This window comes from Muntiacus reevesi, chromosome 2 (genome assembly GCF_963930625.1).
Source record: "Muntiacus reevesi chromosome 2, mMunRee1.1, whole genome shotgun sequence".
Taxonomy (NCBI): Eukaryota; Metazoa; Chordata; class Mammalia; order Artiodactyla; family Cervidae; genus Muntiacus; species Muntiacus reevesi.
The window spans coordinates 265,482,452-265,507,871 of record NC_089250.1 but is presented as its reverse complement, the minus strand read 5'-3'; the positions used below and the strand labels follow the sequence as shown (position 1 = coordinate 265,507,871).

General features: G+C 54.2%; 3 protein-coding genes across 5 annotated transcripts; all 3 read left to right on the top strand.

The window, feature by feature from the left end:
* The first annotated feature begins 2,758 nt into the window (after nt 1-2,758).
* NANOS2 (nanos C2HC-type zinc finger 2) lies at nt 2,759-3,175 on the top strand. Its single transcript, XM_065920649.1, has one exon. It carries the CDS (start codon nt 2,759-2,761, stop codon nt 3,173-3,175), a length of 417 nt encoding a protein of 138 aa, XP_065776721.1.
* Nucleotides 3,176-9,674: 6,499 nt separating this feature from the next.
* Nucleotides 9,675-17,808, top strand: MYPOP (Myb related transcription factor, partner of profilin). 3 transcript variants are annotated; one of them, XM_065926352.1, is made up of 3 exons: nt 9,675-9,725; nt 10,646-11,196; nt 16,510-17,808. In XM_065926352.1, the coding sequence occupies exons 2-3, from the start codon at nt 10,698-10,700 to the stop codon at nt 17,208-17,210; spliced, it is 1,200 nt and encodes a 399-aa protein (XP_065782424.1). In that variant the 5' UTR covers nt 9,675-9,725; nt 10,646-10,697; the 3' UTR covers nt 17,211-17,808. The 3 variants fall into 3 exon arrangements, with proteins under 3 accessions (XP_065782424.1, XP_065782422.1, XP_065782423.1); XM_065926350.1 differs by lacking the exon at nt 9,675-9,725 and adding an exon at nt 9,812-9,892; XM_065926351.1 differs by lacking the exon at nt 9,675-9,725 and adding an exon at nt 9,833-9,892 and having other exon boundaries at nt 10,488-11,196.
* Nucleotides 17,809-20,485: 2,677 nt separating this feature from the next.
* On the top strand, nt 20,486-22,991 carry IRF2BP1 (interferon regulatory factor 2 binding protein 1). Its single transcript, XM_065926349.1, has one exon. The coding sequence runs from the start codon at nt 20,811-20,813 to the stop codon at nt 22,563-22,565; it is 1,755 nt and encodes a 584-aa protein (XP_065782421.1). The 5' UTR covers nt 20,486-20,810; the 3' UTR covers nt 22,566-22,991.
* The last annotated feature ends 2,429 nt before the right edge of the window (nt 22,992-25,420 follow it).

Genomic DNA, 25,420 nt, shown 5'->3' with positions numbered 1-25,420 from the left:
AGAGCACACACTCTAGGCGCACGGACTTCAGTAGCTGAAGACGTGGGCTCAGTAGTCGTGGCTCACAGACTTAGTTGCTCTGGGGTATGTGTAATCTTCCCAGACCAGGGATTGAACCCATGTCCCCTGCATTGGGAGGCAGATTCTTGTCCACTGGGCCACCAGGGGAGTCATAAGCTCTTGCTAAAGGTAAGATATAGTGTCTGCCAAAAGGGAGTCCTCAACAGACTTTGTTCAGACTTGGCTCTCTGACTAGACTGAGATGATACGAGCTAATGGGAACAACCCCACTGCCTTTATTCAATTGACAACAACCAGAGGAACATCTTAAAATGTATTTCTCCTATGTCCTTCCCCCTGCTATACCCTTCCTTCAGGGGTATATCCACCCTGCCTTCAGGGAAGTCCCACAGGTTCTTAACCTGGTGAGATCTGACATCCACTGTATCTAACATTCTAAGATGTCCCTTTGGTATCCTGAAATTAAACTCGTAGATAATATAGCCCACCAACACAAATTTTATTTTCCAAAATTAATATCCAAATTAATACCAAAATCAATATTTTCCAAAATAGTCCTATTAATAAAAAGGGAACAACTAATCAAATAATTGTCTGCTTTAGTCTAGAGATGCTCAGGCATTGCCACTGTAAAAATCATCTCTTCAGGCAGATATTAGCATCTCTGTGTAGACTCAACACGAATGAGACAAGAATAATCTGTGTGTTGTTTGGACAGTCACCACAGTTAGCACCGCCTGAGGTGATGTGGCTTCTAGAAAGAGTGAACAACTCTAGATCAATTTCTCAGCAAATCAAAAACAGGCAGGACATGATGGACACAGCCATTGCATTCCAGGAAAGGTCAGTGTACATTAAAATATTGCAGAAGCACTTAGTGTTCACATGTAAAACATAGCTGAGCTCTAGACTCAGTTCATCATAAATGGGTTTTCCTACATACATGGGTGTCCAGTGGAATGTAATTGTTCTTTAGATACTCAGTCGTGTCCAACTCTTTGCAGCCCATCAGGCTCCTTTGTCCATGGGATTCCCCAGGCAAGAATACTGAAATGGGTTACCAATTCCTTCTCCAGGGGAGCTTCTTGACCCAGGATCGAACCCTTATCTCCTGCATTGGCAGGCGGGTTCTTTCCCCCTGAGCCAGTGGGACAGTGGAAAGTTAAATGGGATCTGAGACAGATCTTGGTTGAACGGATGGTTGAGACATTCAGCATTCTTGGTCCCTGGGCCTTACATCTAATCACACCTCCAATCATTGTGACAAACCCTCAAACACCCCCATCAATTCCAAAACATCTGGGGGAGATCACAATCTGATAGCAACCAGTTCATGCACACTGGGCTGGCCCCATCTGGGACCCTCACTCCTTTCTAGCCACCCCTGCCCCCTTGCTGTCCCCAAATTTCAAGCCTCCAGAGCTTGTGTTCCTTTTCCTGGAAGATTGTTCCATGTAGTCTTAGCTTCTGGGTCCCCTCTCCCAGCCCTGCCTATGTATTAATAGTTGGTCTATTGTTTTCTCCTTTGCTGGCTGTTCCCCCATTGGACTGCTTGATCATGACACAGGTACAAAGTAGCTGTGGTCACCGCTGAGTTTCTAGAGCCCAGTATAAGGGGCCTCAATGATTTATGTGTTGAGTGATCAAGGGGACCAACTGGGAACCACAGATAGAGGAAAAATTCCTAGAGGTGACATGGGCAGGAGACATGAAGGTCAGGAGGGATCTGGAACAATATACCAGCCCAAGGGGGAAAGGCATTCTAAGGGAGGCTGTGCCACACCAAGGTTCTCTGCTGCTTCTCAGATCAATTCCCAGTGTCATTCTCTGGGGGCAGACCTGGGTGCAAATCCCTACTCTGCAATTTTCCCGCTGTGTGACCTTCAGTACTCTCCTTAACCTCTTTGAGCGTCATATCCTTCTCTATAAAATAGAAATGATGGTATCCACCTCCTTGAGTGGTTATGAGACTCAAAGAGATCATTTTTGTAAAACATTGAACACTCTAGTGTGCACTTAGTACATATTGGGTGAGTACGTGGCTCCTAGTTCCAGATGTGATGAAAAATTAAGTTTTAATCCCGAATAGGTAGGAGGAGCATCTAGATTTGGAGTCACATGGCCTTGAGTTAGAGCCCCAGCTCTACCATATACCTGTTATGTGACTCTGGGCCACTGAGTTTTCCTCTCTGAGCTTTAGTGACTTGTCAATAAAATGGGATCATAAGTGTGTTATCCGCCTGGCATTGCTGTGAAAATGAGATCAGATTGTGAATGTGACCGTGCAGCACACGTCTGGCTCCTGGGAAGGGGTTATGTTGTTATGATTAGGAATGGCTCTGGGGTGTATGGAGGGAGCAGGCCCCCAGCCCTGGAATAAGGGAGAATGGGGGTGGGGGCATTTGCAGACATGAACTTTTGTAGAAAGGACAGAAAAACTGAGGCCCAGGGAGACGGGTCTTTCCAGAGGTCACAGAGCACCTTGCAGGCCCAGCAAGGACAGAGACAACAGGAAAGACCCCCTTCCAGATCTCCATGGGGGATTAAAGTCAGAAGGAATCAAAGGTAAGGAGTGGGCCCTTTAAATCGTAAGCTCCACCTTTGCTTAGAAGGGTCTTTGGGGATATAAAAGGGGGTGCAGTTCCTCTCCGCCCCTGAAAACCATCAGCTGCTCCTGGTTGCGGGCCCCCAGTCCACTTCTTTCCAGCCACCCCCCACCAACACTCCCCTGGGTGCCATGCAGTTGCCACCCTTTGACATGTGGAAGGACTACTTCAACCTGAGTCAGGTGGTGCTGGCACTGATCCGGAGTCGGGGGCAAGGATTGGAGACCCAAGGGACTGGGGAGCCAAGACCTGGGCCCCACCTGGAGCAGGATCAGGGGCAGGGAGGACGGGGGACCAGCGGGGGCCTGGCCACCTTGTGCAACTTTTGCAAACACAATGGAGAGTCTCGCCATGTGTACTCCTCACACCAGCTGAAGACCCCGGAGGGCGTGGTGGTGTGCCCCATCCTGCGGCATTATGTGTGCCCCCTGTGCGGGGCCACCGGCGACCTGGCCCACACGCTCAAGTACTGCCCGCTCAACGGGGGGCAGCAGTCTCTCTACCGCCGCAGTGGGCGCAACTCAGCCGGCCGCAAGGTCAAGCGCTGAAGACCGTCAGGTACCCACCCGCTGCAGCCCCAACCCTCCCTGGTTCAGCCCTCCCAAGCCCCTGGACTCTTCCCATCCCTGGACTCATCTGGCCCTTTGGAATATCTGACTCTCAGTACTCGATCCCTGCTGGATCCTGGAACAATGGAGGCAGTGGGAAGCCAGGCCAGCTCTGCCGCCCCTTAGAACTTTCAGCTCTCGGGGCTCTGTCTGGGAGTGTCTGTGGATTCTCCGGTGCAGCGGGACACCCTACTCGTTGGATCACACAGCTCTGTGGCTCCTCCTGGGCCACAGTCCATGGATCTTTAGTTCTTCTGGGACATTTGCCCTGCCTCTTTGAGTTCTCAGCCCTCAGGGTTCCATTCCTTGGGGAATTCTCTTGGACCATTGGGCTTGCAGGACTCCGCTGTGCTCTCCCACGGACACCCCTGAGAATCTGGAGAGAGTGAACAGGCTGGCGTGGACCCTCCAGCCCAAGAACTTCAACATGGGATTCAGACTTAAACCAGCCTTCTCTGCCTCCTTCGGGCCACCGGCAGACCCACCGTTTCATCGTGGACGGCACCGGATGGGTCCCGCCCTCAGCATCCTATCCATCAAGAGCTGGGGGAAGGAGGGGTCACGTCAGAGGGGCACCACGTCTTCGCAAGCTTATCTGGGGCTGGAGAGCCTTGGGGTGAGCTAGTACCGTTGAACTGCCTCCCTGGTTGTTCTTCCCTGTGTTTATTCCGTTTTACTGTGCTCCTGTCCCCACAGTGATGGCGAATCACCGATGGGTCTTTTCCGTAGGGAGAGGGCGTCTCTCCGCCACCTCCCACCCGCCCCCACAAATGCCCACAGTTTGTAAAATGGTCCTTTCTGTCCTCCCGTGTTTTTTCAACCTCCAACAGTTTAGTAAACGAAGCTCCCACAAGAAAGGGGTTTTAATGCCCGGAGGGGGATGGCAACAGACTAGAGTTTATTTTAGGGGCAAAGAAAAGCCCCAGTCAGATTTTTAAGTTGTTCGGTTTTTAGCTCAGGGCTGGGCCCGAGTGTTGAGCTCTAGTGAATAAATAAAACGCGTTTCTGGTTGTCTTTGAAATCGCTACGTGTTTCCTCCGAGGCTGGGGGTGGGGAGAGGGTGGGGAGTTTGTCCTAAAACGTGGGAATCAGGAGGCGGAGCAGGAAGGAGACCCGGGTCCCTCCCACGAACGTGCCTCCCCATACAACGTTCTACACAGGTCACCTATGGACTGTTCCCTAAATCTCAGCCTCCACCTCGACCCTAGAATCCCTTTCTTCGTCTTTTTTTTTCTGGGCTCTGTCCAGGGTCCCCTCCCACCCCTGCTAGAACCCAGATCATCCAGGACCTATTTTGTGGTGGTTCTCAAACTCGGCTCCCAGAGCCCATTGGAGAGGTGACCAAAAGGACTGGTCCCTGCTCTGGGGGAGACGCACATAACCACAAAACGTTGCATATGATACCAGCGTTTCTTTTCTTCCCATCATTCCACACATATTTATTGAGCTCCCACTTTGTGCCAGGCGCTGTTCTGGACATTGCTGGTTACAGCAATGAGCAAAGCAGACAAGGCTCCTGCCCTCGTGGAGGTGACATTCTTGTGGAGAAGAGGGTGAGGTGACAATCAAAAGTTTGTTCAGCTTTTAAAGATCTTCCGAAAACCGGAACGAACTTTTTGGCCAACATAATATCAGGTGGGTGATAAGCACAGTGAAGGATAAGAGGCAGGGCAAAGGGGTAAAGAGTGAAGGAGGGGCTGTTTTCTACAGGAGGTGGTCAGGGGAGGTCTTTCTGTGGAAGTGACACTTCAGCAGAGTCCAGATAAGTTGAGGAAACCAGAAGGGCATTCCATGCATCGGTGACAGTGAGTGCAAAGGCCCTAAGGTCAAACTGAATCTTTGCAGAAGAAGCAGGAGCCCAGCCGAGTAAGATCAGACAGGCAAAGAGTTCAGAATCTTGCAGACCTTGGTGAGACTCTGACCTTCATTGTGCGTTTGCACTCTGAAATTCACCTTGGGCTCCGCTCTCACATACTGTAGTTACAGAGAAAAAACCAGAGACCTCTCCTCACAGGTCCTTTTCCAAAAATGCAGATCTGCCCACAACAGAGATCCCCAAATCCCTCAAACAGCCAGAAGGGATGCCCTAACCCCAGAGCTGTGGTGTGCCTGCGCGGGCAGGTTGAGCCGTGGAGCAAGTGGGGCACTCTGACAAAGGGTGGGCAAGAGTTATGGAAAGCAACAAGGGGGTGATAGTACTCAGGGCAATGATGACAGGTGGAAGGGGCACACTTTAGACCAGAGAAGTGAGAGGAGGAAGATGGAAGATGTTCAGGTTAGCCTGGGATGGGGATAGATACAAAGTGCCTGGGGACATCCAAGATGAAAGTGTCCAGGAGACCTGATCTGGGGCTCCGAGGAGAGGATGGGGACAGACAATTAGTGACCAAGGTTTGGTTTAGTGTTTTTTTTTTTTTTAACGAATTTTCATTTATTCAGCAGATAATTAAGTGGCAGGGGAGCTCTGACAAGAGCTGAGGACACAAGGAGCCGGAGGAATAATGTCCCCTGACCTTGATCTCCCCCAGCACCTCACTGTTGAAGAGCTCCATACAGCTCTGCCGATGGCTCCCTACCAGCAGCCTCTGCACAAGCTCCAGACGAGATTTAGACCCAACTCGCTGCTCAGCCCACACACTCATGGAGCCCCAGCATCCTGGGTGCCTGCCCTGGATGCACAGTGTATTCATTTCCAAGGACTGCCATAACAAAGGAGCATAAACTGGGGGGACTTGAAACACAGTTCTGGAGGCTAGGAATCTGAAATCAAGCTGTTGGCAATGCTGCATTCTCTTCCAAGGCTCTAGGGCAGGATCCTTGCCTCTTCCAGCTTCTGGTAGCCCCAGGCCGTCCTTGTTTCTGACAGCTTCACTCCCATCTCTGCCTCTGTCTTCACAGGGCTGTCTTCTTCCCTGCTTGTCTTTCTCCTCTTCTTAGAAGGACAGTGATGTTGGCTTAAGGACCCACCCTACTCCAGTATGACCTCACCTTAAGTAATTACATCTGCAGGGACCCCTTTTTCAAATAAGGTCACATTCTGAAGAAAGGGTTAGGACTTCAATATTACTTGGGGGGGGGCATTTGGGGGTACAGTTCAACCCACGGATCACCTTATACTCACCAGGTCCTAACTGACCTCATCTCCCCAACTGGGACCTGAGCTGGAGACCTGGGTGTCACCTAGGCACCTCCCTTTCTGTCCCCAACCTGACAGTCACCACACTCTGCGTATCCTGCCTCTCAAATGTCTCCCAATTCATTTCCCACCATCCCTGCCCTGGTCCAGGCTCTCCCACCCTCTCCTTGGCCTCCCCCCGACTTCTCCCTTGACTCTGGCCAATAATCTCGGCCCCTCCCACCCACCTTCCACACAATGGTGAGGTTCTTTCCAACACACACATCACAGCCTGCCCATCCTCACTCATTCAAGCTCCTTAATGTTCTTCATAAGGTCCTTGCATGGGCTGCCTCTGATTCCTGGATCCTTCATGGGGCACACGGTGGGACCTCATCTAAACCCAGCCCTGGTGAAAGTCAGCTTGCCACCCCACTCTGTGCCTGCACCCCCTCAGAAAAAAATATGAACGGAGAAGAACACACAATCATGGGGACTCAACACTTTTACATCCAAGGACAAGTAATTGGTTCTATTTGTCTACATTTCCCTGGCCATTCACTATTTCACGCTTTCTCCTCTCTCTCCACTAACTTCTGCACCTCCTTTTCACCCCTGACCTTCCTTCCTACGCTATTGAGCCAGCGGGAGGAACCAGGAGGGAACACGTTCCTGACACTGTTGACACTACATCAACACCTGCCTGCCTCCGTGCCCATATAGCCCCTCCCCGTTTATTGTGGCTGAACAGCCCAGGCCCCTTAGACCAACCCCTACTTGTGTCCTGAGTCCCACCCACCGTGCCCATTCAAGGACATGAGGCTGTGATTCTCTCCTCTCTCCTCCAGAGCATCAATCTCCCCTTCTCTGGATCACCCCATAGGCACACAAACATACTGCGACATCTCCCATCTTAAATAAACCTCTTGAGATCCTGAGCTTCCTTCCAGATACCACTCCATTTCCTCTCTAGAAAGGATCATCTACACTGGCTCTCTCTATACCCTCTTTGAACTCACCCAATTAAGCTCCTGCCCCTACCACACCACCAAAATTGCCCTTTCCAGGATTACTGATGAATTCTGTGTCACCAGCCGCAGCAATCAGTTCTCAAACTTCATTGAACTTGGCTTCTAGGCAGCATTTGGCCTCATTAACCCTTCCCTCCTCGCTTGGACTTCCTAAGTGGCTCAGTGGTAAAGAATCTGCCTGCCTGCCAGTGCAAGAGACACAGGTTCGATCCCTGGGTCAGGAAGATACCATGGAGAAGGAAATGGCAACCCACTCCAGTATTCTTGCCCGGGAAATTCCATGGACACAAGAGCATGGTGGGCTACAGTCCCATCAGGTTGCAAAGAAATGGATAAGACGTAGCGACTGAACCATAAAACCCTCAATCTACTTCTCACTCCGAGTCCAGGACAGCAGACCACCCTGGATCTCCTTTCACTCACTGATTGCTCTTCCTCAGTCTTCTTGGCTGATCCCAGCCCTCTACATCTGAGTGCCCAGCCTTAAAGCCATGGATTTCTTTTCTATCTACACTTGTTCCCTCACCAGCCTCTCCCAGTCTTAAATGTCATTATTCACTGACAACTCCTAAATTCCTATCTCAAGACTGAACCTCTCCCCTGAAGTCCAGACTCAAATATTCAACTGCCAACCTGATATCTGTACTTGGATAAACTTGAACTCTTAATCCTCTTGTAGCCCTTCGCCAGTCTTTGCTTCCGGTAGCTCCATCCTTCCATTACTCAGGCCAAAGACACTGGAGTCATCCTCAACTCCTCTTTCTCTCACTTCCTCTACCCATTTCCACTTCAGCTCACCTCAGCAGCTACTGCCTTGGTTGGAGCCACTACCTCTTCATGGGGCCTCAGCTTCCACTCTTGCTCCCTAAAGTCAGTTTCTACTATTAAACCAGAGTCAGATCATGTCCTTCCTCTGATGGCTCTCAGCTCTTGTAAAGTCCAAAATCCTCAGTGACCCACAAGGCCCTGAAAACCTGTCTCCCCACCTTCCCTGCCTGCTGACTCCCTCCTCTCCAGTCCACTAGTCTCCTGCTATAGTCCTACCTCTGACTGCACTTGTCCCCTTACCTCCTTCATGTATTTACTCAAATGCCACTTTCTCAGAGAGGCCTCCCCCAAACACTTTATTTTAAAATTACAGGGGACTTCCCTGGTGGTCCAGTGGTTAAGACTTCACCTTCCAATGCAAGGGGTGCAGGTTTGATCCCTGGTCTGGGAGCTAAATTCCCACATGCCTGGATACCAGAGAAACATAAAAAAGAAAAAAACAAGAAACTAAATTGTAACAAATTCAACAAAAACTTAAAAAAAATAAAATAAAATTACAGACACACTCACGCACACCACACTGCCCAATCCCCTTGCCTACTTCTACTTATTTCATAGTACTTACCACTTTTTCACTTATATATCTTATTTTGCTAATTGTCTCACTCTCCCCAGGAAAAAGTGAACTTCATGAAGGTATAAAATTTTGTCTTTTGTATTCACTGCACCTAGAATTGTGCACGCGCTCAATAAATATTTGTTTGAATGATCAATGAAGCAGTTTGTTGAATGACCTTGAGAACTCCAGCAGGATGTAAGCTACAAATTTCTCGGGGTAGACTTAATTCCATCATCCTTCCAGGTAGAACCCGTGTTCTAGCTTCATTTCTGCCTCCATGCATTTGCTTAAAGTCATGTCTGTGCCGGGATCACCCCTTACCCTTCCAAGAAGCTCTCTCTCTGATCTCCCTCCCCGCGTGTCAGTCGTGACGAAAGTGGACAGCGTCCCCTCAGGCAGGGCTTGAAGGTAGATGAGTTACTATGGTTACTACACCCGCTTGGGGCAGACTATCTTCTGGGTGCCCATCCCCTACGTGTAATAGATGGTTTGCAGATTCTTAGCAGCCCCGCGCACGGACGGGTAAATGGGGCTGCAAACCTAGTTTTCTGACGCTCCCCACCCCACCCACGCAGTTGTCATGGAAACGATGCGCTACCAGCACCGTCTCCCTCCCCTTTCTCTAAGAGACACACAGACAAAGCTAGAGGGTTGAGTGGGCTGGAAGACTGTCCGAAACGCGGAGAAGCTTTGCAGTCCCATCGCTCTCCACTGTCCCTCCCTGATCCTCCAAGAATTGCTACGCCTGCGCAGGAGACAGAGTCTGGGTACCAAGACTAGCGGGCAGCCAGGCACGCATGCGTACGAGGGTTTTGCGCGTGCGCTCTGGTGGTATCTGGGAGCTAGGGGAACGAGCGCCGCGCTAACCTTGCGCCTGCGCAACTGCAGCCCGCTGACGGAGGCCGGTGGAGGGCAATTCTGCGCTTGCGCTAGGGCGGGGGGAGTGAAACCTAAGCGGTAAGGGCGTTGGGGGACCTGCCGGCGCTAGGTGCGCCTGCGCCTTGGCTCGCGGGGCGGCTGGGGGCGGGGCCGAGAAGGGGAGGGAGAGAGCCGGCAGGGGGAGGGAAGAGGCCGCAGGAGCCCGAGCCTTGACCGACGGGCAGGCGGGGGCTGCGGCGGCGCCGGTGAGTGATCCGCGGCCCGACTCGGTCCCCACCCTCCGTGACCCTCACTCTTCCTGGAGTCTCCCCTAGCCCCCGTTGCCCCGCGAGCCAATCCCGCTCCCCATAACCCTCAGGGCTCCCCTTGATTCGTGGCAATCCCCAGAGCCCCCACAATCCCCGCAGACCCTAATCCCTAAGAGTTTATATTCCCGGCTCCTCCACTGTCCTAGGAGCCCCCAACTCACCATTATTTCTGGACTGCCCTTCTAAGGACCACTTCTCTTACTGGTCTTGCAGACGTCCGATTGCCCCCCGAACCCTCAGAGCGCTCCACTGATAGTTCTCCCCCTTCTTGCTGCATCTCCTTTTGAGGATCTTCTTATCCCCATCACCCTCGTGTTTCATCGACCCCCGAGACACCCCCATTCTACTTGCATTTCCCACTCTCCTATGCGCCCAGTTCTCTAACTGCCGCAGACACCCCCTCTTCTTCCGCTCTTCCTCATTTCCCTCCACTCCTCCAGACCCTCCCCCCATTTTCATCAACTCTCTGGCCTGGCACTTTGCGCCGCGCCTGGCACAAGACGAGCGCTCAGTCGGTGTCATCTATTCTTAGGCACTCTGAGGGCCCCCAGCGGCCCGTCTCCTGCGTCTGCCCTCCGTCCCCACCCCTGTCCCCGAGGACCCGGGAGCCGGTGTCGGGGCGGCCGGGGTGGGGCGGGAGGCGCGGGGCCGCTGAACCCCTTGCCAGCGCCCTGCGCCCTGTGCCCGCAGCGCCGGCGCCCCCCATGCGCCAGGCGACCGGACGGCGGCGTCGGGGGGCGCCATGGCCTCGGCGGCGGCGGGCGAAGCGGAAGAGACCACCCGGCTGCGCAAGCCGCGCTTCTCTTTCGAAGAGAACCAGATCCTGATCCGCGAGGTGCGTGCCCACTACCCGCAGCTCTACGGCGCTCAGAGCCGTCGGGTGAGCGTGGCGGAGCGGCGGCGAGTGTGGGACGGCATCGCCGCCAAGATCAACGGCATCACCAGCTGGAAGCGCACGGGCCAGGAGGTGCAGAAGCGCTGGAACGACTTCAAGCGCCGCACCAAAGAGAAGCTGGCCCGCGTGCCGCACTCCACGCAGGGCGCCGGGCCTGCCGCCGAGGACGCTTTCTCCGCTGAGGAGGAGACCATTTTTGCCATCCTGGGACCGGGTGTGGCGGGGTCAGGAGCTAGTGCAGGGGCCGAGCAGCCCCCCACGGCTGCTTCTTCACAGCCGCCAGCCCCGAGTGCCTGCGCCCAACGCTATGTGCTGTCTGAGGATCGCAGGGAGGATCGACGCGCGGGTGAGTTCCTTCAGCATCACCTTAGCAAAAGCAACCAAATTCTACTTTGTGTCTGGCGCTGTTCCGAGCCCTTTCTGTGGCGCTTCAGATCCTCACTACAACCCTGTGAAGGGCATGCTGCTATAATCCCAATTTTACACCTGTAGAGACTGAGGCTCAGAAAAGTGTAGTGACTGTCAGAGACAAGAATGGAACCCAGACCTAGGAGATCTGGCTCCAGAAATCCATAGCTGGGTTCATCAGCTCGCCCACGATTTTCACTGTAGTTGTAGTGTAGGGAGTGACTTCGGAGGCAGACAGTTTGGACTCCAGTTACTACTTTGCCACTCAGCTGTGTCATTTGGGACAAGTAACTGCTCATCAGTTTCTGCATCTGTGAAATGGGAATAAAAGATTGTCCCCACCTCACAGGGCTGCTGGGCAAATTAAATGGGCTTATATGTGTAAATTGCTTAGCACATTGCCTCCTTGTTAATTCCTGATACAATTACCTACACTGTTAAGTAGGAACTGTTTCACCATTTTGTAAATCAAAGCCTCAGAGAGGTTTGGTAATTTTCTCAAGGTCATGCCCAGAGTACAGAAACCCAGGAGAGTGGAGTACAAAACTTCCCATGCAACCTTGACTCTGGATGATTATTTCTTCTACAGCTATTCCCCAGGCAACTGCCCCCGAGTGTTGGGGACAGAGGTGTGGCATCCTCAGGTCTGCCCTTTTGGGACTCAGTTCAGTAAGGAGACAGATCCATGCATAGACCGTGATGACTCAGAGCAGGCAGGGCTGGGTGGTGGGAGTTCTGAGGAGGGCACCTGATCCAGCCTGGGCAGTCAAGGAGGGCTTCCTGGAGTAGGAGGCATCAGAGTTGAGATACAGAGTGAGAATGAAGAAGAGCTGGAAAAGTGTTCCAGAAGAAGGAAGAGCATGTACAGTGGCTTGGAGGCAAGAGAGCTTGGCCACTTTAGGAAACTGAGAGATGTTGCCTTCTGAGAGGAGAGGAAGGACTAAAGAACATAGTTTTGAGATGAGGCCAGAGAGGTCAGCAAAGGTCAAACCATGCAGGTCCTTTAGGCTGAGATAAGGAGTTCAGTTTTATCTTAAGTACTCTGTGGAGCCACCGAAGGGTTTAGAGAAAGAGGGGACATGTGATCCAACAAGGCTTCTCAGGATCATGTATTATAATTTCGAGAGGTGTATTCACTCACCCAAAATCACACAGCAAGTAAGCAGTAAGAACTTGAATACAGGTTGTGTCCAACTCATAGTCCGTGAACCTAACTTATGCACTGGACTAGACGGCCTGATATATATACACATGTTGTATATGTATATTGTTGTTTTTGTTTGTTGCTAAGTCAAGTCCAACTCTTTTGCAACCCCATGGACTGTAGCCTGCCAGGCTCCTCTGTCAATGGGATTTCCCAGGCAAGAACACTGGAGTGGGCTGCCATTTCCTTCTCCAGGGAATCTTCCTGACCCAGGGATTGAACCTATGGCACCTGCATTGCAGGCAGATTCTTTACTGCTGAGCCACCTGGGAAGCCCACAACAAAGACAATTAATATTGACTGAGAGTTAATGAGTGTGCCAGAACTGGATCACACATGGTTTGTAAATAAAGGTCAGGACTTTGGATTTTATCTTGAGGGCATCTGGGAGGCATGACAGCGTCTTAAGCAGCAGAAAGACACAATCACTTGGGACCCTCATCCTCAGTATAAAGCAAATGTCAGTGTTTCTGTGAAATGGCCCCACTGAACCAGCACAGAGATGGCAAACTTATTACTTAAAAAGCTGTGCAACCCCTCCATTCATTCATTCATTCAACAGGCATCGTGGTAGGTGCTGCGAATACTATGGAGAAAAAGACAATTTTCCTTTTCGTATGAAACTGACATTCTGACTATGGTAGACAAACCACAAATAAGTAACCCTCAAAGCAGATTATACGAAGAGGTGGTAAAAGAGGTAAAACAAAGCATGTTAAGAGTATGGTGAGTAATGGGAGGGGGGCGGCCGCTGTAGACAGGGGAGTCGGGGAGTGCTTCTCTGGAGGTGAAATTTGAGCAGAGACGTGAATAGAGACTGGGCCAAGTGGCTATCTGGAGGAAGAGTACTCCAGCTGGAGGGAACAGCAGGTGCAAAGGCCCTGAGGCAGGCATGTGCTTAAAGTATCCTTGATTAGAATCTCACACAAAGATTACCCACTGTGTAAAACTCTTAAAAGAGGAATTGCTCTGACTGAAGGACCCGAGCAGGGCCTGGGGCAGCCTGAGAAATCTTTGCTTACACTGGAAGGACAGATAGAGATCATTTATCTTGTGCCTAATATTTGAATGAAAGAACAGTAACAATAACAACATGGGAACCTTAACTGTGTGCCAGGCACTGGCCTACGCCATGTACCCATGGCGATTCACTTAACATCTGTAACCACCCTCGGGCAGATGTTCTGTTACAGGATTACTTGGTCCTATGTTCATAGGCATCCATTTACAGATGGGGAAACTGAGGCCCAAAGGTTGCAAATAACTCTGATTTTTAACTCTCCTAACGGTCCTTCCATAAGCCCTGTGAGCTTGAAGGCTGGCCCCTTTCTGTTCTTCTTGTGCTTGTGCTAAGTCACCTCAGTCGTGTCTGACTCTGTGACCCTATGGATTGTAGCCCACCAGGCTCCTCTGTCCATGGGCTTCTCCAGCCAAGAATAGTAGAGTGGGTTGCCATGCCCTCCTCCAGGGGATCTTTCTAGACTAGAAAAGTAGGAAGCTCTTCCTTCACTAGACTAGAAAAGTCATGTATTATTTCCAAGTGGCTGCAATTCCCATGTGCTTTATGAAGAAGACTTGCCACCATGGATCCCATAGCCCCGGCCCAAGGAATGGTTAAAAGCATAGGCTCTGAAACCTACCTAGGTTCAAAGCCCTCTTTTCCCATTCACCAGCTCTGTGACACCTCTTTGGGCCTCAAATCGGCTCATCTGTAAGAGGGGCTAATAATAACACTTAGCCCAGTGACTGGCTGGGAGGACTCAGTGAAATAACATAAGAGGAGAACTTACCCACTTCACTCAGGGCTGGCCAGGAAGATGCCCAACCACCTTTAGCTCTGGTTATTGGCACTCTGCCAGCCTCTCCCACCTGTCCAGGCTGCCTGGCCTAAGAGGATGGAGGGGGTACTGATCCTGGTGGAGGGAATGGTGTGTATACTGGCCTTGAGGCAAAGAAGAGGAATAGAAAAGGGCAAAAGCTGAGACCTTATAGCCCTAAAGAAAGTCTTGGACTGTCCCTCTTGGGTGCTGGGAGCTGTGGGAGGGTTGCTACCAGGACTTGGGGCCTGCTGCCCAATCAGTACTGACTCCTAGGAAGCCCTGGTTCTTTTCTCATTAAACACAAAATTTTGTGCTGGACATTGTTCTAGGCGCTGGGTAAACAGCAGTGAACAAAACAAAGCCCTGCCTGATGGAGCTGACATAAAGAGGAGGAGACAGACCACACACACAGAGCGATCCCATGCCAGGTGGAGATAAGTGCCATAAAACCAATCAGGGAGGGTTAGGAGAAAAAAGGACAGAGCTGCTTCAGACAGAGGGTCACGGATGTTCTTCCCAAGGAGACTTGAGTTTGAGCAGAAGCCTAAGGAGGTGAGGGAGGGAGCCTGGCAGGTGATTGGGGAAAGATCTTTTCCAGGCTGACTGAGAAGCAAGTGCAAAGGCCCTGGGGCAGGAGTGAGCCTACAGTCTATGAGAATCTGGGACTTACCTGGTGGTCCAGTAGTTGGGACTCCACACTTCCAATGCGGGGAGCACGGGTTTGACCCCTGGTTGGGAAACTAAGATCCCACATGCCACCCAGTGTGGCCAGAATTTAAACAAACAAAAAGAATATGAGGACCTACACGGAGGTCAATGTGGCTGGAACCAAATGAACAAGAGAGAGTAGGAGTGAGACGTGAGGTTAGGGAGGCAATGGAGGCAGGTCGTGGGGACCTGAGAACTTTGCTTTTACTGTGAGATAATAGCCACAGGAGGGTTTTGAGCAGATAAAAGACAGATCTCACTTGTACCTTTATTGAGAGAGAATTCTCAGACCATACAACCCACTTTAATAAGTGTACAATTCAGGGGCTTTTAGTATATTCATAGACTTGCACAACCATCCCTACAGTCAATTTTAGAAATTTTCATCACTCCAAAAAGGAACCCTATACCTCTTAGCCATCAACCCCGCCATGTCCCTCCATCTCTGCCCAGCCCTGGGCAACCACTAATCCACTTTCTGTCTCTGTAAGATTGTCCATTTTGGACATTCCATGTAAATGAATGAAAATGAGGTCCTGTGTGAGTAGCTACTTTGCTGTAGCATAACTGTATTTTAGCTGGACCCCTGAGGGCTGCTGGTGGAGAACAGACTCTTCAGGGGTGGAGGTGAGGCTGGGAACCCAGTGAATAGTCCCAGGTGGGGAGATGATGGTGGTTGGACCAGAGTGAGGGTCATGGAGCCGGACAGATGTTGGACAAGTGGTTATTTGTACACGAGTGGTGTCTTGGGAAAGAGAGTGACTTTTTTACTTTGTCCCAAGTAGCTAGAAGGATGGAGCTGCCATCATCTGAGATGGGGGTGGCTGAGGGAGGAGCAGTATAGGGGAGAACCAGGAGCACAGATCAGGCAAGTGAGCTGGAGGCATTATTGGATGATATTATTGGAGGGGATAGGTGAGTACACAGCCAGAGGGAGAGGTTCGGGCAATTTGGGAGCCTGTGCATGCAGACTCTTCATATCCACTAATGTGAAGGACATCCCAGGTGAGAAGAAGCGGAGGAAGCCCCACAGGCTTGCACTTGACCTGGCACAGGCCAGAGTTGAGACTGCTATCCTGCCATCCTGGTTGGAGAGACCCCCCCCTATTCCTCCAGAAGTCCCCCTCTCCTGCTCCAGCCACCTCTCCTGTCTCCCAGGCCCTCCTGCCCCCTCCCTTCTTCTCCCCAGGATCCAGGGCTATGGCCAGAGATGGTTCTGTCTGGATAGTTCAGAGCCGTCTAGAATGTTGGTTCTTATTCTGAATGAGAGCAGAGCTACCTACCTGGCTCAACAAGAGACCTCCAAGACCCAGTATCCATTAAGACTGGCACCGGCCACCAGGTTACTGTTAAATACATTGTTTCTCCCCCCTGGGTCATGGGGCTTCTGCTCCAAGGCATGATCCGACTCAGGTTTTCAAAGGCTGACTTTGGGGCCAGGCTGGGTGGGAGGTGGAAAGGGGAAATCATGACAGCGTTAGAGGTCCCGCCTGTCTTACCTACATCTCTCTCTCCACAGACACACCAGCCCACAGCAAGGGGGGCTCCAGCAGCCCAGAGCCCTGGGCCAGAGCCTCCTGCAATCCCCAGGAAGGGGGCTGCCAGCCTCCCAAGGAGCGTGAGTCCTCGTCCCCTCCAGCCCTGCAGACGGTCCAGCTGCCCCGCCTGGCCTTGTCTCCACCGCCCCCAGCCCCTCCATCACTGCCGCCACCACCCCCACCCCCCCAGCCACCGCAGCAAGCCCAAGCAGCACCCTCGCCCCCCAGCCCCCCACCCCCTCCGCTGCCTCCGCCCCCGGCCCCAGACCCCTCCCTGGACTTCCTGCGGGCTCAGCAGGAGACTGCCAATGCCATCCGCGAGCTGGCGGGCACCCTGCGCCAGGGACTGGCCAAACTGAGCGAGGCCCTCAGTGCCCTGCTGCCCCTTCTGCCGGGAACCCCAGCTGACCCACTGCCCCCACCCCCGCCCCCACCCCTGCCCCCCAGGCCCATCTTGCCCCCCTCCCCCAAGGTGGAGGTCACCCCAGAGCCAGTGTCCGTGGTGGCGGCCGTGGTGGATGGGGCCGTGGTGGCAGCCCGGGGGGTGATCATTGCCCCGAGGAGCGAGGAGGGGGCCCTCCGGCCACCCCCTGCCCCTCTCCCACCCCATGACTCCCCCCCCCACAAAAGGAGGAAAAGTTTCCCTACACGGAAGAGGCGGGGGCGATGGAAATCTCCCTGAAATCTGCCACGGGATTTGAGCTTGTCTACGCACCTTTTGCCTGCACCTCCTCCCCAACCCTAGCCCTGTGGAGGAGGGCAATGCACCTTCCCTTCCCAGCTGCACCCCGGCTCCCTGCTGCAGGGGCACGAGCACCCCACCCCCTGTACTAGTTAGTGCCTGATTCTGGGGCGGGGAGGCCTCCTGGATGGGCCCCCCAGCCCTTTCTCCAGTACAGCGCTGTCTGCCTGGCTGCTTCCCCCAACCCTGACTTCTAAGCCATGAATTTTATGTTATTTATTATATAACATAATAATATGGTGGGTTGCGGAGGGAAACCTGCACTACCCCCCACCCCCGCCCCCACCCCTAACAACTCCTGGCCTTGACTTGAAGAGAACTGACCCACCTCGCCAACCCAGACTTTGGAGGGGGTGGGGGCTGCAAGACAAATCAGGATGAAGAGGAGACTGCAGTTTGTACCCTAGGGAGGGAAGGGGTGGAGTTCTCACTGGGGAGATGGAGGTTGAGCCTTCTGCCTCCCACTGCAGGTCTCTGACCTCCAGAGTTTAACCCCCTCTGTCCTCCCCAGTGGTGACCAGATATCAATAAACTTATTTTTTAATACAATTACTTGGGGCTCTGCCTGAGACAGGCCTGGAATTGTACCACCTATACCAGCCCCATCTGTCCGTGGTCAGGTGACACCCCCTTGAAGTTGGAGGCTGGTAGTTTTCTAGACTTTATTTTTTCTTTTCTTAAAGCCATCAAGTCCTGTGTTCAAATCTTACCCTACTTTTTCATCCTTTAGACACCCCCTGCTAAATGTGACCTCCAGGAGGACACCTTGGATTCCTTTTTCTGGGCTCGGATGGGTCTGCTGCTTAGATTTTCCCTCAGCATCCTGTCGTCCCTAAATGAACACATGCCTTTATTTAAAGCCTGCTTCCCCTCTAGTTCAATGACATCGGGAAGCTGGTTCTCTTTTCTACTCCCAAACTGGCTGCAGAACCTTGTAGCTAAGTAGGTAATAGCCATCACCCTGGACTCAGACCTGGTTCAACCCCTGGTGCTGCCCTTTATTGTCCTCATCTGTAATATGGGCATAAAGATTTAGCTACAACTACATCCTATTCATCCTTCAGGTCACAGCTCAAATATCACCCCCTCAAGGAAAGCCTTTCCTGACACCTCCTTTCTCCCCCAGCAGTTATAAAAGAAAGGGAGTTAAATAATCGCTGGAGTACATTTAAATTGAATGTCTGCCTCCAGGTGAGCCGTGTCAGGGCACGGCCTGAGCCATCTTAGTCGCTGCAGCGTCCTCAGCATTGCCCATCACAGAAGAGAGGTTGAGTCTTTGAAGTAATGGGAGCTTAAAAACAACTTTCATTTATGGTGCTCCTTTTCTATGCCAGGCTCCACATTCAGCATTAATATGAATATGTATTTTAACGTGAAGGTACCCAGTGAAAAGCAGGAGTCTCCATTTTCTCCTGAGAAGGTTTAGAGACTTGCTCTAAATTGGTCAGGGGCCAATGCAGTTCACAAGTCTGGCTGGAATTCTTGACTCCCACTCTCTTTAATATTTACTAAAGAATAACTAAAGACGATTTTACTTGATACACAGATGGCCTTTTTAATGGCTCTATATGTACATAGTTTTATTTTGTAAAAATGAACCTAGTACTTAAAACCTGTAATTAGGCACATAATACCATTTAGGATAAGGCAGAAGTAAATAGCCTTTTTTCATAGAAGTTACTTCAAGAAAAATGTTAATAACAGTGGTAAACAAAATTGTGCAGCTGAGACTGAAGTTTGGATAACAGAAACAGCCCTGCTATGGCTGCAACGGGATGAAGGAGAGGGGAAGCAGGCGCTCCCTGATTAGTTTGAAAATTAACGAATGCAACCCTGGCAAGTCATTAAAATACTTTGAGCACAACAGAGACCCAGGCTTCCCTGGTGGCTCAATGGTAAAGAAATCTGCCTGCCAATCCAGGAGATGCAGGTTCTATGCCTGCCTGGGTCAGGAATGTTCCCTGGAGAAGGAAATGGCAACCCACTCCAGTCTTCGTGTCTACTTCAAGTAGCCCAGCGGCCTACAGTCCATGGGGTAGCCAAAGAGTCAAACAAGGCTTAGCGACTGAACAACAGACCCAGGCCTAGAGAAAAGAGGCTGATGTAGGTTAGAATCTGGAAACCTGTCTCTCCTACACACGCCCCTTTTCCAAGCATGCCCTGCAGCGTTCCATCGCCGGGAAGCACGAGGGTCCCCAAAGCCTGCTTTTGCCTATCAGGTAGTAAGCACTCAAGGTTGGAAAAAAACGAGGTCTGGTTCTCGCTCTCCCCAGACACTATGCCCCACCTCCAACTCTTGCTATCTCTGGCCTCATTTTCTCCTTCCAAATTAGTGAGCCGTAGAGGTCGAGAGCTCCTCTCAACCCGGCGCTCAGAAACCCCAGAAATTAAGGTGGGGGGCTGGGTTGTGGACAGACAGCGGGAATCGTGAAGGCCTCGACCAACCTCCCAGGCGGCGGAAGTGCGTCGGTTCGTCTGCCCCGCGGAGCATTTCGGGAACTGTAGTGAAGTTCGTCGGGGTGCGCAGAAGCTGACAGTGTAACCCTTTGGAGACCAGAGCGCGCCGGCGGAACTGGAACAGTTAGGGGCGTTCGACTACTCCCTTTGGCAGATAAAGCAACTGACGCGGAGACTTTCAGTCCTCTCCTCACCGGTTTTCGCTGGCCCCAGTCAATAGTATGATATCCAAGATTCTGGGCAAGACGAAGTGCCAGGTGGACAGTCCTACCCAACACTTGGATCGCCAGCTTCCCGTCCTACCCCCTACCCTGAAACCTTCCAGTTAAGGCCCCTCCGCCCCCGCCCCACGAGCTGCTGCCTTCAGTAACCGGTAGCCGGCCCACCTTTTGAAGGGCGGGAAACTGAATCTCAGAGAAGGCAAGACTTGCCTAAAGTTGCAGAGCATGTCGGAGTAGAAACCAGATGCCTGTCCACCTCCTGCAATTTCTGAATCCCCGGTGGCTCTCACCATCCGTATCACATCCCCGCCCCCAACCTTTGTGCTCCAGCTGCTTGGTGCAGCCAAACTCCCTGCCCCGCGGGGAGGAGTAGTCACGGCTGCGCAGCGGAGAGGCGGCGAACCCCAACCCTTCTGCAGCCTGCGGTCCCCTTTAAGAACAGGCCCCGGCGGGACTACGTTTCCCAGAAGGCTTTGCCGGCGCGTTATGTAACTTTCCCTGCGAAGCGGCCTCTGGGGCAGAAAGAGGCGGCGGCGGCGGTGGCGGCGGCGGGAGAGGCGGGAGCCCGAGGCGGCGGCGCCCGCGGCCCATCGCGGGGCCCGAGCTGTGCGCCGCGGCCCGGAGCCTGGACCCGGCGGAGGCGCCGACGTGCCTCTGCCAGTCTTTTCGAGGAGGCGGGAGTGAGGAAAAAGGCTTAGGGCCCAGGGGGCGGGGAAGGGGGGCCGGGCCTGGATTCGCGGGGAGGCCGAGCGAAAGGCCTGGCCGTGGCTCGCGGGGACGCGAATCAAACGGCGGCGGCGCGGATCGAACGGCGGCGGCGGCGGGTGGAAGGCTAGAGCCCGAACGGGCGCGTGCGGGGGCTATGGCGTCCGTGCAGGCGTCCCGCCGCCAGTGGTGCTACCTTTGCGACCTGCCCAAGATGCCGTGGGCCATGGTGTGGGACTTCAGTGAAGCCGTGTGCCGCGGATGCGTGAACTTCGAGGGCGCGGATCGCATCGAGCTGCTCATTGATGCCGCCCGCCAGCTCAAGCGCAGCCACGTGCTCCCCGAGGGCCGTTCGCCGGGGCCCCCGGCCCTCAAGCACCCGGCCACTAAGGATCTGGCTGCCGCTGCCGCACAGGGCCCTCAGTTGCCGCCTCCACAGGCCCAGCCCCAGCCGTCGGGGACAGGCGGCGCTGTCTCCGGCCAGGACCGCTATGACAGGGCCACATCGTCGGGCCGCCTCCCCCTGCCCTCGCCCGCCCTGGAGTACACCCTGGGGTCCCGCCTGGCCAATGGGCTGGGCCGCGAAGAGGCTGTGGCGGAGGGGGCGCGAAGGGCCCTGCTTGGCTCCATGCCCGGCTTGGTGCCCCCCGGGCTGCTCGCAGCTGCGGTGTCTGGCCTGGGAAGCCGAGGCCTGACGCTGGCACCCGGCTTGAGTCCTGCCCGTCCAGCTTTCGGCTCCGATTTCGAGAAGGAGAAGCAACAGAGGAATGCGGACTGTCTGGCAGAACTGAACGAGGCCATGAGGGGCCGGGCAGAGGAATGGCATGGACGCCCCAAAGCCGTGCGGGAACAACTGCTGGCGCTGTCTGCCTGCGCCCCTTTCAATGTCCGTTTCAAGAAGGATCACGGGCTGGTGGGACGTGTGTTCGCCTTCGATGCTACTGCCCGCCCTCCAGGCTACGAGTTCGAGCTGAAGCTCTTCACCGAATACCCCTGTGGTTCTGGCAACGTGTACGCAGGAGTCCTGGCCGTCGCTCGCCAGATGTTTCATGATGCTCTGCGCGAGCCGGGCAAGGCGCTGGCCTCATCAGGCTTCAAGTACCTCGAATATGAACGCCGGCATGGCTCTGGGGAATGGCGCCAGCTGGGGGAGCTGCTAACGGATGGGGTCCGCAGCTTCCGAGAGCCAGCCCCCGCCGAGGCCCTGCCCCAGCAGTATCCAGAACCGGCCCCTGCGGCCCTCTGCGGCCCTCCCCCACGAGCCCCATCCCGGAATCTGGCTCCCACTCCACGCCGTCGCAAGGCCTCCCCTGAGCCCGAGGGCGAGGCAGCTGGGAAGATGACCACAGAGGAGCAGCAGCAGCGGCACTGGGTGGCACCCGGTGGCCCATTCTCCGCTGATACCCCTGGTGTGCCCTCCCCCATCGCCGCCCTGAAGAACGTGGCCGAGGCCCTGGGCCACTCCCCCAAGGACCCTGCCGGGAGTGGGGGCCCTGTGCGCGCTGGGGGTGCCAGCCCCGCCGCCTCCTCCACGGCCCCGCCTCCAGCCCAGCATCGTCTAGTGGCCCGCAACGGTGAGGCAGAAGTGAGCCCCACAGCAGGGGCGGAAGCTGTTAGCGGGGGTGGTAGTGGCACCGGGGCGACCCCTGGGGCCCCCCTGTGCTGCACCCTCTGCCGGGAGCGTCTGGAAGACACCCACTTCGTCCAGTGCCCCTCAGTGCCAGGACATAAGTTTTGTTTTCCCTGCTCCCGCGAGTTCATCAAGGCTCAGGGCCCTGCTGGAGAGGTGTACTGCCCCAGCGGAGACAAGTGCCCACTAGTGGGCTCCTCTGTCCCCTGGGCCTTCATGCAGGGAGAGATCGCCACCATCCTTGCTGGAGACATCAAGGTTAAGAAGGAACGGGACCCCTAGGCCACCACTGCCACCAGTCTACTGCCCATCCGCCCCCCCCACCCCCACCCCTTGCCACCCACCGCTGCTGCGGATAAATTATTCCCTCCCCCACCCAGGCCTGTGCCTCCCCCACCTGTGTACATACCCACTTCCTTATCCCAGATGGGTCCCCTGGGGTAGATGCATTGAGGGTGGGGGGAGAAAACTTCTGTCCGAGGGGGTGTTTGGGGTCCCCTGACCCCTCTGATTTCCCTCTCCCCTCCTTGGCTTGGCTTTGCTGCTGCTTGTAGTTGAGGGAGAGGTGGCCCCCTCCTCCTTGAGAAGGGGCCTCCTGAAATCTCGCTCTTTATAAATGAAGCAAAAGCATTTTATTGCCCCCTTCCCCCCCCTCCCCCCCATCTTACCCCCTTTTCGTCCTTCAATAAACCGAAAGATGGGTTTTTTCCTTCTTGGTCCCTTAGTTGCGTGCGATGGTGCGCCCCCTTTGGGACTAAACTGATCCTGCAAGGGAGAGGACGTCGCGTTGTAGCCTCCAGGTGGCGCCCTTCACTCAGGTGGGCTCACCGGCTGTTTTTACAAAGGCTGGCCGAGCCTTCTAGCCATAAGCCCGTTTTCCAGATGCCAGAACTAAGGCTCACCCGGGGGGCGGGGCGGGGAAAGGGGATGGCTCTTGCAGGGTAGCCACAGCCAAGCTCGGGAATTAGGCTTCCCGTCTGGCCCATCCTCTACATCATCCCCAGAAGGTAGAGGACACAGTGCCCCCGAGGGGGAGTGGAAAGAGGCTTCCCAGAAGGGACGAGCTGTGAGTTCTTGCTGGGTACGGAGAAAATTAGGCCAGATTCCTAGGCCGGACTGCGCGAGGACATTTACCTCCTGAAGTGCACTAAACAGGGTCCCTGGGAAGACGGTGACTGCTGCTCGCCTCTGCTGGTGCCCTGAACTGCGCGCCCATCTCGAGATCAGCCTCAAGGGCGGCCGCCCTGAGACACCATAACTGGCCGGGTGGAAGGCACTCCCCCCGCGGTCGCCTCTGATGTGTGCGGCCTTGTCCCGCACCTGTCCCGGCCGGCTGATTATTAACCAGGACTTCCTGCTCGCTGGCGTCAGGGGGCGGGGCCTGAGCGGGCAGTGGCAAAGCAGGGGTTAAGGGGAGGGGGCGGCCCCAAGAACCCAGCCCCCACCCCAGCGGCCTTCCCCCCCCCCCCCTCGAGCGACCCTGACGTGGAGATTCCGGGAAGGGGGGAAAGCGGGGTGCAAAGGCCAGCAGATGGCCGGAGAGATGGGGAGTGACTGTGTCCGCCCCCCACCGCCCCAGCCCTGTCAGACGGCTCTGAGGCCCTAGGTTGCCCCAGGTGTCAGGAACCCAGCTGTTATATCACCCAACTCTGGAAGGCCTTAACGTCCCGACCCATGTTGGTTACCCAGGTGTCCTACCCACAAGTCCCAGCTCCCAAATATTAGGGACGCTAGGGCCTGGTCCTCCGTAGCTGGAGCACCCTCAGTTCTTGATCTGAGGGGTCCCCTCCCTACCCCCAGCCACCAGGTCTCAGGTGCTCTGTCACCCCTGGCACTGCCAGCCTGGGCTCTGGGCAGGGCTGGGAAAACCACCCCTGATTAAATACACCAAGGCGATAAGCGTGGGGCAAGGGAGATGCTGGATGGAGCACCAAGCCTGAGCAGCCCTCCTGGGCAATCTTGTGGCCTCCCCTGACCCAGCTCTGCAGACCCAAGTACTGAGTAGCTCTCCCTGCCCCATCCTCAGAGTTAAGAGAACTCCAGACGCCAGGGCACTATGCCCCACTGGGGGCTAACGACCTATGGAGGACACCTGGTCCTTTAAGAACAGCTGGCGGGTGGGTGGGGGGCAGGGGAGTCACCCCCAGCCTGGCCGGTGTGTATTCTAGATAGAGGTTGGGTTAACTATTAACAGAGCAGACAGCCTGAACTGCGTGGGTGTGGGGGGCTGGATCAGCCCCTCTTCATTCAGGGCCAGGGTGGGGCCAGAGCCAAGAGGCTCTGGAGTGATTTGGGGGTCAGTGAGTTGATGAAGAGGCTTCATGAAAGGAGAGACAGGGACACAGAGAGAGACTCAGGGAAAGATGGAGACCACAGAGGTGATGAAGGAGCTGTAAAGAGACTGGCTCATTGAGAGAGGACAGAGACCCAGAGAGAAAAAAGGAGAGACCAATGAGAGCCCCTCGGAGATGGGGGAGATGCAGAAAGAGACAAACATTCAGAAAAGAGAAATATCCCGACGTGTTAAGAGAGGCTGAGATACACTGAGGAAATGCCAACAATAAAGGAGAGAGGAGAAACTGAGAGTGAAAAAGAGGAGAGAGGGAGGGGGGAGGCTGTGAAATCAGGAAAAGGTACAGGTTTGAACTAAAGAGTTAAGACATAAGAAGGGCAGGGCTGGATCTGTCAGTCACTTGGTCCCCATGATAAGACCTGGCTCAGTCCTCACCTTTCAGGTCTCAACTCTGCTGACATGTCCTCCAGGAAACCCTCCTTGACCCTCTGTCTTAGGTGCCATTTCTGGGTTCCTGCTCCCCTATCCCAGCCCTGAGCATTCTAAATATTAATAGAACTGCACTGCGAGCCCCATAAGGGCAGAATCAAGGCTGTCTCAGTCCCACCGAGTCCCCAGTCTTGCCCAGCACTGGCTGTTTAAAGGATGGATAAATTAATGGATTTCTTTCCTTCAAGAAATGTTTATTTGGCACCTGCTGTGTGACCAGCCCTGCTGTAGGTGCTGGGGGTACAGCAGGGAACAGAATGCCATCCCAGTCTCATGCAACTGACATTCAGGTGGGAGATACAGGCCCATAAAATGTGGATCTCAGCTCCCGACCAGGGATCGAACTCATGCCCCC

Excerpts from the sequence above, each read along its gene's own strand:
- NANOS2 (XM_065920649.1), top strand. The coding sequence starts at position 2,759 with ATGCAGTTGCCACCCTTTGACATGTGGAAGGACTACTTCAACCTGAGT.
- IRF2BP1 (XM_065926349.1), top strand. The coding sequence starts at position 20,811 with ATGGCGTCCGTGCAGGCGTCCCGCCGCCAGTGGTGCTACCTTTGCGAC.
- MYPOP (XM_065926352.1), top strand. The coding sequence starts at position 10,698 with ATGGCCTCGGCGGCGGCGGGCGAAGCGGAAGAGACCACCCGGCTGCGC. Across the intron at positions 11,197-16,509 it reads CAGGGAGGATCGACGCGCGG|ACACACCAGCCCACAGCAAG; the intron begins GTGAGTTCCTTC and ends CTCTCTCCACAG.